Source organism: Harpegnathos saltator, unplaced genomic scaffold (assembly GCF_003227715.2).
Source record: "Harpegnathos saltator strain DR-91 unplaced genomic scaffold, Hsal_v8.6 scaffold287, whole genome shotgun sequence".
In the NCBI taxonomy this organism is placed as follows: Eukaryota; Metazoa; Arthropoda; class Insecta; order Hymenoptera; family Formicidae; genus Harpegnathos; species Harpegnathos saltator.
The window spans coordinates 34310-47346 of record NW_020230080.1 but is presented as its reverse complement, the minus strand read 5'-3'; the positions used below and the strand labels follow the sequence as shown (position 1 = coordinate 47346).

The window sequence follows — 13037 nt, the reverse complement described above, 5'->3', positions numbered from 1 at the left end:
CTGAAATTGAGAATGGTGTTTATGGTCCCGATACTGTCACAGCTAATCACGCACAATTTTGGTTTCGTCGATTCCGGTCCGGTAATTTTGATGTTAAAGATGCATCTCGTACAGGTAGGCCCGTCGTCGAAAATGTCAATAAAATTATGGAAATGATCGAAGTAGACCGGCATGTTAGCAGTCGTAGTATCGCCCAGGAGCTGAAGATCGACCATAAAACAGTTTTAAACCATTTGCATAAAGCTGGATTCAAAAAAAAAGCTCGATGTTTGGGTGCCACACGAATTGACGCAAAAAAACATGATGGACCGAATTTCAATCTGCGAAGCCTTGACCATACGGAACGAAATCGAGCCATTTCTGAAACGGATGGTGACTGGGGATGAGAAATGGACTACATACGACAATATTGTGCGAAAACGATCGTGGTCAAAGCGCAGCGAAACGGCTCATACGGTGGTCAAACTAGGATTAACGGTCGGGAATGTTTTGCTGAGTGTTTGGTGGGACTATAAAGGAATCATGCACTATGAGCTGTTTTTATATGGCCAAACACTAAATTCGGACCTCTATTGTCAACAATTGGACCGTTTGAAGCTAGCGATCGACCAGAAGCGGCCAGAATTGGTCAATAGGAGAGAAATTGTTTTTTATCAAGACAATGCCAGGCCACATACGTCTATAGTGACTCGTCAGAAACTCCGAGAGCTTGGTTGGGAAGTTTTGATGCATCCACCTTATAGTCCAGACCTGGCACCAAGCGATTATCATCTGTTTTTGTCATTACAAAACTTCCTTGATGGTAAGAAATTGACCTCAAGAGAAGACTGTGAAAATCGCTTAGTCGAGTTTTTTGTAAATAAGGACCAGGGCTTCTAAAGGATTTTTCAATAAGGGCGGGTCGATGTTGCAATGGAATAAAACAAGCTGTGTGTGAGGTATTAATGAAATTCTTTCTTTATTTGAAAGGCCCATGTATGCCATTATGGAATATAACATCGTTCAAATGTCCGCCGCGGCTTCTCACGGTGGCACGGATCCGAGTGGTCCAATTTTCAATGATTCTGCCGCATAGATCCGGCTGAATTTGAGCGATGGCCTGGGTTATGTTGACTTTAAGGGCATCGGTCGATTGCGGCTTATTGGCATAGACCTGCGACTTCAGAAAACCCCACAAGAAAAAGTCTAGCGGGGTCAAATCGCACGATCTTGGTGGCCAATTCACGTCACCTCTGCGAGAGATAACCATACCCTCAAATCGTTCATGCAGAATGTCCATCGTGGCGTCCGCTGTGTGGCACGTAGCGCCGTCCTGCTGGAACCACATGTCGTCCACGTTCATATCGTTTAATTTGGGCCAAAAGAAATTGGTTATCATCGTTCTATAGCGCTCGCCATTGACGGTGATGGCCTTACCAACGTTGTTTTTGAAAAAGTACGGACCAATGACGCCGCCGGCCCAAAATCCGCACCAAACAGTAACTTTTGGTGGATGCATTGCTACCTGTTGAATCTCGTGTGGGTTGGCGTCGTGCCATATACGGCAATTATGCTTGTTAACATAGCCATTCATCCAAAAATGCGCCTCGTCGCTAAAGATGATTTTTCGGCCAAAATTGGGGTCCTCTTCCAAATACTCCGAAGCCCAGTCAGCGAACAAACGGCGTTGTCTATGGTCATTAACTTTGAGCTCCTGGGCCAGTTCGATCTTGTACGGGTGCAGGCCCAAGTCCCGACGCAAAATTCGCTAAGTTGAAGCCTGCGAAAGGCCGAGTTCTTGTGCACGGCGAGGAATTGACTGCCTCGGGTTCTCCTACAGACTTTCACTTACAGTGGCGATGTTCTCGGCCGATCTGGCGTTCCTTTGACGTACGGGTGTTGGCTGATCGTTTACCGAACCGGTCGTCTCGAATTTGGCCACCAAACGTTGGAGAGTCGACTTTGAAGGGCCACCGCGTCTGCCGTAAAATGGGCGCAACGCGCGCAACGTTTGCACTAACGAACACTTATTTATAATAAAGTTTTATCATTTGGACGTGCTGCTCAATCGTGTAACTTGTCATGGTGATTTGGCATCAGTGACTGAATAATAAACAAATAAGATTAGACAGACACCGCCAAAACAACATGGCCGCCACAGGCTGCCAACATCGACCCATACCAATTGAAAAACCCTGTATGAAAGAGGGATCATGAAATTACCTTTAAAATGGCGACAAATTGTAGAACAAAACGGTGCTTATTTGACCAAAATCGAACAATCCTAACTATGTTAAATAAAGCCTTGAAGTAAACGAAAAAATAATGGATTTCTTTTTCCCCAACCTAATATCTATGTGATCGGTAAGGATATCCTATGAATACAATGTGTAACAAATATGATATAAAAGAGAAACTCATAATAATCATTTTCCTTTTTCGTTTTAGTTGTTTGCATTATTTTCTTCCAACGAAAAATTTGAGAGACACCCTATAGATTGCAACAGGTTGAATGACTGCACAATCAACCTGCTAACGGAGGACAATAAGTGCCTTAGCTTTTACAAACAACAGCGGAAAAGGAGTGGGTCCCATTCATGGTGTACGCCGATCTGGAATGCTTTCTAGAAAAAACGTCAAACGAAGTGAAAGGGGATAAACGTGTTGGAAGAAACATCTGTACATTTTAAAATAAATGTTTTTATTAAACGTTGTACAATATTGTTTTTATTTATTGACAGCTTCATACATAACGTCTTGTATAGCGCAGACCAACAGCTCGCAATCGATCAGTGATTCATATGTAACATGTGTCAACGTGCGTTTTACGGTACCGTATGCTTCGAGCGTCATCATACCCCAAAGTCATACAATGTCGAGACATTATCGAGCGTCTGCAGCATTCTCCGGATTTGTAACAAATGCGGTCGTTTGCAAAACTTAAGAAAAAATACAAATGCGGCATTGTTTATTGTCGTTTTTGTGTGTCGTCGAAACCACTGAATCACCTGTGTTTCATGCGCCCGCTTCGTCACACCGACGGATTATCAGAAAATTCAACGTAAGCGGAAAACGCTAGTGAAACTGAAATGGAGGATGAAAATAATAAGAACGTATAAACATGTGAAAGAAAGAAAGATCGCGTCGCATTTGTGTTTTATGACTTTGAGACGTGGCAGGATGATGCAGTCGAAGGCAGCGAAAATGTTAAAATACACGTGGTTACACTTTGTGTCGCGCAGCAAATATGTGATTCGTATATGGAGATAGACGACATGACGGCGCGTTGTCGTTGGTGTGGTGTGCGTGAATTAATATTTCACAATGATCCGGTGAAGCAATTTGTCGATTTTGCCACGAGACCAACGAAGAGCTTCAAACAGATCATTTGCATCGCGCATAACGCAAGTGCGTTCGACTCGCAATTTATTCTCCGCTACTTGGTCAAAAGTAGCAACTACGTTGAACCAAAACTTATTTTAAACGGTACGAAAATTGTACTATTAACCGTTGGCCGAACTAAATTCATAGACAACATTAATTATATGCCGATGCGATTGTCAATGCTGCGAAAAGCTTTCGGGTTGAAGGGCATTTTAGGCAAAGGGTTATTCCCTCATTTGTTTGATACCGTCGAAAACCAATATTACACCGGTCTATTACCTGATATTCGGTATTTCTCACCAAATACGATAAAATCGGATGAACGTGAAGAGTTTTTAGCGTGACATGCGGAGATGGTTAGTAAAAACGTCGAGTTCGATTTCCAACGAGAGATAGTGGACTATTGTCGCAACGACATGGATATTCCTCGTCGAGCATGTCTCGCCTTTCGTAAAATTTTTTTGGAGCGGGGAAGAGTATGTCCCTTCGAAGAATTTACAACCATCGCTTCCACTTGTATGCGAGTTTTCCGGAAAAACTTTTTACGTGAGAAAGAGATAGGTATCATTCCGACGGGAGGTTACAGATATGCCAATAATCAATCGCACAAAGCTCTTCAATGGTTATTGTGGAAGGAACGCGAACTCGGACGCGCTGTAATTCATGCCGATAGAGGACAGGAACAGTGTTTATCAGATGGTACATTAGTTGACGGTTATTACGAGCCGGAAAATCCACCGCAAAGACACGTTCTACAATTTCACGGATGTTTTTGGCACGGATGTCCTGTATGTTTTCGAGTGAACCGCGGTAGGCCACTCTCGACCTGTGTACACGCGGATACGATCGACACACGCTACGAACGCACATTCGCAACGTCAAGTCGTCTTCATAAACAGGGATATTTCCTTACGGAGAAATGGGAATGCGTCTTCAATCGAGAGATGAGAGAGAATCAGGAGATGCGCGATTTTGTAGAAAATCACTCGATGCTGAGGACCATGCCCCTCGATCTTCGCGACGCATTGTTCGGGGGCCGCACGGGGAATATCGTCATACGAATTTACGGTACGAAGTTACGGGGGAGGAAAAGATGCGTCACGTTGACGTATGCTCTCTATACCCCTACGTACTGAAGACGGGTGCTTTTCCGATCAGGCATCCGGAAGTTTACTAGGGCGAAGAGTGCTCCAACTTAGTCGGTGTGACTCCTGATTTTAACTTTACTACAGTGAGAGGACTCGTACAATGCAATGTACTCGCACCACGCGAACTCTTGCATCCCGTACTTCCGTTTCGCACGCAAGGTAAATATTTGTTCGCAGTCTGTCGCAGCTGCTGCGAAACATTCTCGCAAATAGCGTGTACACATGAGAATCCAGCCGTTCGTGAATTCGAAGGCACGTGGGTCTCTTGTGACCTCCCCGCGGGTGCCACCTTGTCGTGGTGGGGAGGTTTGAAGGTCCCAATGATGCACAGAGCTGTGCCGGCGGGGGTTTCGGCCCCTGGCAGGTCATACCATGCCGGAGTGGTCTGTATTGAGGGACTGGACTAAGAGCACCCAGGGATGATATGACGGTGTGGCCAGGTGGCCACAGTCGACCATTTTTCGTGGAAGAAAGGATGGGGACACCGCCCCTCTGGCATTGGACACCGGTGCTCCGGCAGCCCGAAGGGACGGGCCACACCCGTGTCTGCACACCGTGGAGGTTTGGGACCCTCCATGGTACCCGGGGTGGCGGGGGGATCCGGGCCGCTCGGACGTATTCCAAGGTCGGGGCCTGGTCCCCCGGGGCGAGCCCAGGGGATGGGGATCGCATCTTCCCTAAACCCATCCCCTGGGCAGAGGAGTATTGCTGGCTGCCGTGGGGGAGCGGTCTCGGTGGGGTGCAATACCGGTGACCTAACTCCTTCCACAGGGCCCCCCGCGTGGCGGCGCTCCTGACGGTGCCCTGGAGGTCGGAGGCCAGGGACCCCCGAAACCGGTTCACTTCCCTTAATGGAGAGTGGGGCGGGAGTAGGGGGCTGGAGTCCAGTGCCCGCGATGCCTCTCCCCCGGGCCAGTGACATAGACCGGTTCCCCGGGGGAACTCGGGGACACCACGGAGTTTTCCATGGTGCAGGCATGCCCGACCGGTCAAGCCGTCAGGAGTCGTGGGTGTTAAACAGAAGTGGCAGATTCTCATAAAAAATAGAGGAAGAGGAGGAGGGAAGTGGGTTCTCCCGTGAAGTTAGAGGAGGGGAGTAACCCAGGAGGGGACCCGGGGAGGCCGGTTGGCTTGGCCCCGGCTGAACCGGTGGCGTCTACCAGCACGGCGCAGGTGGAGTATGAGGAGGAGCTAGAGGAGCTCCCTCTCGATGAGCGCATGTCTCTGGCAGAGATTGCGGTTCATCCGGAGATGTTTGATCCGTGGGGTTCGGATCATGATGGGGAGGAAAAAGAAGAAGGAAGAGACTCCGACGACTCCCTCATTCCTTCGGAGGGGGAGCTGGGGGAGGCGGGAGCTGCAGGAGAAAGAGAGAAGATGGAGGTGGAAGAGAGTCCCTACTCCCCGAGGATGTGCGGAGAATGGAAAAGTTACCTGCGGGGGCAGATTAACGAGTGTGGAACAAACAAGAGCCTCGGGAACCAACAAAAGAAGAGGCTCCAGGAGGTAATTGACTCCAGCCTTAGGTACATGCAGCAGCTGGTGGTTGCTGCTGCAGGACTGGAAGACAGGAATGCGGGGCTAGAAAGGAAATTGATGATTAGCCAGACGTGCAGGAAGGAGCTCTGCATGTATGCTGAGGAAACGGAGGAGGAGCTAAAAACTCTCCGGAAGAAGAAGGGAAAGAGAGAACTCACTTTCCAGAAGGAAAGGGAAGTGTGGGCGGAGATGCTTAAGCAGGAAAGGGATGAGAGGAAGAGATTGGAGAGTAGGCAGGGTGAGGGGGTGGAGGCGTCCACCCAGACGGACGCGTCGGTGGACGCGGCCCCATTCACCCCAATGGATGTGGAAGGAGAGGTGGGAAGAAAGGAAATGGGGGTATAGACGGTGATTTTGGAGGGCCCAGGGAGGAGGGTTTTGTCGCTTGACCTCTCACTGAACCGGGCACCGCCTTCCACCGATGAGGAGGGCAGAAGATGTAGGGAGGAGGTGGGGGCCACAGTAGCCGGCAGGAAAAGAAAGAAGAAAGGAGTTGGGGAGGGTGTCGGAGGGGAGCTGGTTTCCGCTATTCCGCCCCGGCTCCCCCTCCTTCGGGGATGGGGAAGGGGATTTTGAGACGGGGGGCTGCGGTATCGGCACAGGCTACCATGCAGCGACTCTCTGGGCCCTCTGTCCTGAAAGGGAGAGAGAAGTGGCCGCGGTTGCCACAAATAACCGCGGTCACGGTTCGTCTCGCCCCTCCTTTCGGGGTCCTCCTACGCGGGGGCACTGAGGCGGGCTATGGAAGAAATCTCCCTCGGGATCCCCGGGGCGGACGTAGGGAGGAATGCCGCCGGGGACCTATTGATCCGGATCAAGGACCCAGGCCTTGGCGACGAAAAGGCGGACCGGTTGACGGTCCGCCTTAGGGAGGTGTTGCCGGAGGCGACTGTGAATCGCCCGGCACTGAAGGGGGAAGTCCGCCTCGGGGGTCCTAACGAGGCGGCGACCCCCGAGGAAGTAAAGGCGGCCCTGGCCAGCAGTACGAGCTGCGGAGACAGTGTCCCTCGGACCCCTCAGGTGGGGGGCCAGAGGGAGGGGCACAGTTTGGGCCCGACTGCCCCTGGCCGCTGCGGTGGGGGCGGCCAGGGAGGGGTGGGTTTGCACTGGGATGGTCGACTGTCAGCGTTTTACTGCTGGCGGCTCGGCCATCCCATTGTTTCAGATGTTGGGGCCTCGGCCACACCCGGGTTAATTGCACTGCGGCTGCGGATCGCAGCATGCTGTGTTACCGGTGTGGCCGAGGCGGGCAGGCGGCGCGAGTGTGCGTCGCGCGCCCGGAATGTGCCGTGTGCCGGGATAAGGGAAGGGACGCAGGCCACAGGATGGCAGGTCCGTCCGGTGAGCTTGCGTCCCCATCGGATGGGAGTGGTGAGGGGCTCTCGGGGGAGCGTCGTCGCGGCCGCCAGCCTGATGGTGGCGTAGCGGGATCCGCTGTCGCTGTTATGGCGACAGGGAGGGCGGGCGAGGAGTCTCGCTCGCAGGCGGTGAAGGGGTCCGCCGGAGTGGTGCCGGCGGCTAAGTCCTTGAGACGTGGGGGTTCGCCAGCGGTCTCGGGCTGCGGGGGGATGGAGTCTGGTCCCTCTCATTTCGAGAGGGACCTTCTTCCCTTATCGCAGCGGGACCGGGGCGAGTTGCGCGATCCTGAGATAAAGGTTCCCCGCTGTCCTGGTCAGTCGACTGGGGTAGGGGCTCCCTCTTCCTCTTGAACCCTAGAATAAGGTAGAGAGAGGGGGAGGGAAAGGGAGCTGTGACCTGAGTGGGAGCCTATGTCACGGCTCCGAACCCCACCTTGAACACCAGAGGTGGGGTTGAGGGAGGGGGACGGGTGCCCCCCTCCCTTCTCCGCCCTGTAGTACAGCCGGTCTGGGGTCAGGTGTCTCTCCCTCCACGTCTGGGGGGAGAGAGATAACGCCTAGCCCCGATCTCCCCTCGCACCCGTCGATAGGACGGCGCTCCCCTGGCCCGGGAACGGTGGTTGAGTGAACGGCATTGGCCGGAAAACACTCCCCCTTCCTGGGTAATGGAGAGGGCACTGGAGCAACGGTTTGGATTCGCACTGGCGGCACGCACTCCTTAAGGATGTGTGTTCCCCTCTCCACTATCCCAGCGGTTCCCCTCTCCACTATCCCCCATAAGTCCTGTGGTGCGCGGGGGCCAAGGCGGATGAAGGTCCCATTTAGTTGGGGCCAAAGGGGATGGCGGTTTAGGGAAGGGAATAAGGAATTAGTGCTCCCGACCGCCACACGCCGCCCCCCGCAGGAGGCACCACCCCGGAGTTTTTGTCGGTGCGAGTCCGACATAACCCGCGGGCTCCCCCCAGGGCCCGTGGATACCCATAAGGGGTTTCTCCGGGTGACCAAAAAAAACATGGGTCTTTTGTGAGTTACGAAAAGCCTTTGAGAAAGGTTGTCATGTGGCATCTGTGAGCGAGATATAGAATTATAAAATCTCACGATACGGTCCTGGTACTCGGCAGGGGGATTGTTTGCCGAATATATTAATTGTTTCCTACAGTTTAAGCAGGAGGCCAGCGGCTGGCCGAACGAATGCGAGGATAACGACGAAAACGCAAAAGAATGTTGTATATCAGTACAAAGAAGTTGAGGGAGTTGTTCCCGATAGGCGTTATATCGCACGGAATTCCGGTCCACGTTCGGTTGCAAAGCTGTGTCTGAATTGCTTCTGGGGAAAATTCGGTCAACGTTCTAATCTACCGAATACAGAGATTAGAGAGATTGTTACAACGCGAGAATATTTATTATCTTTGCTCACGAGTCCTGAGCATGAAATAATAAATATTTTGCCTGTAAACGATGACGTGATCTACGTCACGTAGCGGTTCCGACAAGAGAATCGTACCTTCTTCGATGGTGTTACGTCCTGTAGATTTAATTAGTAAAAATTCTTTCTTCTCGCGGATTTATATTCTCCTAATATAACTATAATAGGAATATATACATATATAAATATAAATTAGGAAACAGACCCATCTGGCGAACAGCCGTCGCGCCAAATGAAAGGCGATTCGGGAAAATTCCATAACAGGAAACAGTGCCCTGTTGTAAAAATCTACGTCTTCGTTTAAAGTTTATATCTGGGTAGTGTTCGCCAAGTGTGTCCGTCGTCTTAGCTATAAAAATTTGAAACTCCGCGCTAACAAACCTTCAGTAAAACAAAGCAACACAGAGCATTCCTGCTCTAAAACTTGAAACTTACATCTTCCCAATCCAAAACCATATGTGCCCTATCAGTCAACCAACAAAGCTTACTTCACTGATAGTCGTAAAATCTGATCTCAGCCTTTGATTTACGGCATTTTGATTTTTCCAGCCGGCCACTTGTATACATTTCTCTATCTCAAGAATCCACCTCCACGCTTGTCGCGCCTAATTCATTCAGCCAATCATATCATATCCACCTAAAACTATGAGACACCCACGCTCCACCCTCTAGCCCTTCCATATTCATATCTCCAAAAACTAACTGTCTCCTCCCACGATGTCTTTTAACTTCGCTAATGGCTGAGACTTTTTCCCACTAAGACCAATTCACCCCTTCCTCAAAGGCCATCTCTCTACCCACCCTGATAGCTTCTGCCTCCGATTATCACTATAAAAACCGCGGTAATCCGCCTCCGCGACACATTACTTCTACTACTACTACTTCTATTCTGAGAGACAGGAAAAAGAGCAGATTCACATTCACTTAGATTCTAGATTCAAAGTCAGACCTGTAAAAACGCGTCTTAGACTCAAATTCATCTTCGGTTTTGTTTCGGCACTACACATACTCTTACGTCCTCTGTCTTATTTTTTTTGGGGACAAAAATAAAAATTTAGAATCAGTGCTATTGTGCCATAATTGGACAATTGGAAGGGAGCCGCACAACCCATCCCAACCTATAGAGCAGGAGCCGCCTATCAACCGTTATATCTTGTTCATTTCTCGCATCCCAGGAATCACCAGTAAGTTACATTTTCTTTGCTTACTAACTCTTTACTCATATTCCTTCCTTTTTTTTTTATTATTTCCTCCTTCTTTCACTTCTCATACACACACACATACACACAATATCATTCAATTAATAATAAATAATATATATAATATAATATAATAATATAATAATAATTAATAAAAAATAATAAATAATTAATAAATTGTAATAAACCGCGCCGCATAACTTTCTGTTGTCACTCTTATTTTAATAAATATGGTATTAATTTATTTCCATCAGTTAATTTCAAAATCACCCCACCCTTCCAACAGTCAACTCATGGTCCTATCCCCGGTAAAGGGATTCGCGTCCCTGACCGAAAAACGGACCGCTCGTCGTACGTCGGTGCCCGAGTAAAGGACCCGTCGGGTCCCTGACCGTCCACTGACACGCGTGTACGAACGAGGTTCGCCTTACTCGCAAACGAAAAAGTTGCGTTCCTCCTCTAGGACGTAACAATGGCAAATATAGTAATAGCTGCTTACGCGACGGTGCAGGCACGTCTAAATTTGTACGAATATTTAGAAAAATTAGACCGCCATGTATTATATTACGACACCGGTTCCTGCATATTTGTGAGCACCGGTGATCCCAATGAGTACGAGCCGCGTACGGGTAACTTTTTGGGAGATATGACGGGTCAGCTTGAGAACCGGTCCAAGGCAGTTACATAGAGACCTTTATATTCGGAGGCCTAAATTTTACTCCTACGTTGTGCGTACCCCGCAAGGTAAAACTCACGAAGTTTATAAAGTAAAGGGGATAACCCTAAACTTGAAAATTCGATATATTAACTTTAGCAGTATAAAAAATTTATTAATAGCCGGAAAAATAGCCGAAAAATGAAAAGACGATGAGAAGGTGGAGGATACGCGGAAAACGTCGATAAATTACGTTTTAGAGCGATTCGGCGTACCGCATTTCACGACGTCGTAACGAGAGACGAGAGCAAGTTGTGCATGCCTGTGCTATTAAAACGTAGATTCGACAACTACACAGGACACTCTCTGCCATATGGCTACGTAACGTCGTAAGAGAGTAGTCGGTTGATCCTTTTCCTCCTTCGAATCTGAACATTTATTTCTAGAGAATAAAAAAATGTATAAATGTAAATGTAGAGTTAAGTATTCCGTGTAAAATATACGACTGTTTTCTCTCAATAATGACTTATCTGTATATTGCGTACACAGTAGTTTAGCAGGAAAACTTTTGTACAAACCGTATGTATATAATATTAAAATAATTCTTTTGCAAAAATAAAGAAATAAATTCACTTGTAAATATTAAGTTGTTCGAAAAGTTCGTTTCAAATTTCGCGCGCTCCACATTTCTATGTAATCAGTAAGAACGAGGGCGCTCTAAATGATTTTATGTTTGTCAACAAACATTCCCGGATCTATGAGCCCGCTAAGAAAACTTCGCAGATCTTCCTAAGTGTAACTATTTCGTCAGAAATCAGTTTGAAAAATGGAGAACCAAAAAGTCCATTTTCGTCATGTGATGCTATATTGCTTTAAACGTGGCTTCACGGCTTCGCAGACCCTGAATGAGATGTTCTCAGTATATGGAGATGCCTGCGTCACTCACCAGACAGTTCGAAAATGGTATCGAAGATTCGAAGCTGGCGATTTCAACATGGAAATCAAGCTCGCTCAGGCTGGCCTCAGGAGGTTGATGAAACGCTTCTTATGGATCTCATGCACGAAAATTCTCGAGTGACACTTAGAGAACTCGCCGACACTCTGCACAAGTCTGTTTCCACAGTGCATGACCATCTGAAGAAGCTAGGATTCTCAAGTCGACTGGATGTGTGGGTGCCACACGAAATGAATGAACGGCAGTTGCTGGAACATGTGAACGTCTGCGATATGCTGCTTCAACGGCACCAAAAAGAACCGTTCTTGAATAGGATCATAGCAGGCGATGAAAGTTGGATCTATACAATTATGTTAATCGCAAGAGGTCGTGGGGAACCAGCGACGCGTCTACGCAAACGTGGCCAAGCCGGGGCTTCACGCGAAAAAGGTTCTTCTGAGTATCTGGTGGGATTTTAAGGGCGTGGTATATTATGAACTTCTTCAACCAAACGAAACCATCAACGCGGCGAAGTACAGCCTTCAACTGGACGAACTGAAGACTGCTATCGCACGGAAGCGCCCTGAATTGACCAACAGGCGTGGAATTGTTTTCCATCATGATAACGCCAGACCTCACGTCGCAATGTCTGTCCGTAGGAAGCTGTTAGACTTCGAATGAGACGTTGTTCCTCATCCTCCATATTCACCCGACCTTGCCCCCATCTGACTACTATCTATTTCTTTCTTTAAAAAACTTTCTTCGGGACTAGAAATTCGAGTCTTTGAAAGTCCTCAAAATCATCTTGATAAATTCTTCGCCAATAAGAAACCTTTATTTTGGAGCAAAGGCATCATGCAGCTTCCTGAAAGATGGGCCAAGGTCGTTGAACGTTGACAAACGGTACATTATTTGCTTCAAATAAAAGTTCCTCTTTGTGTAAAGTTTGCGCTCTTATTTTATATTTCAAAAATTGAACAGACTTTCGAACAACCTAATATATGATATATGTATTCTATTCTTGAGATACGAAACTCCTCGAATCAACAAAAAAATCTTGAGCAATATTGTATCACTAGAAGGCCTCGTCGTCTATTCACAGCGTTCGCTCGTATGAGCTCAATTGAGATGTATTAGCTCAGCAGCTTCGGCTGATCAAGCTAATATTCGCTAGGTCTTGCGGCTAACATAAAGCTATTCTCGCGCGCAGAGCACTACGTGTAAAAAGCTTATTCAACGTGGCCTTCCGCGGTATGATCCCGGCCGCCGCGCGGACAGGACGACCCCAGCGCGTGTTTTATACAGACTCATCGTCCGTTTCTTCTTTTTCTCAGTGTTTAATGTAGCCTTCACTAGGTAACCGAATCAGTCATTTAGCAAAATGGACGTGGCGCTGGACAACATCTCTTGGACAT

General features: G+C 48.3%; 1 protein-coding gene across 1 annotated transcript; it reads left to right on the top strand.

Annotated features, from left to right (window-relative positions):
- The first annotated feature begins 300 nt into the window (after nt 1-300).
- LOC112588767 (histone-lysine N-methyltransferase SETMAR-like) lies at nt 301-879 on the top strand. The gene has a single exon (XM_025299597.1). The coding sequence runs from the start codon at nt 301-303 to the stop codon at nt 877-879; it is 579 nt and encodes a 192-aa protein (XP_025155382.1).
- The last annotated feature ends 12158 nt before the right edge of the window (nt 880-13037 follow it).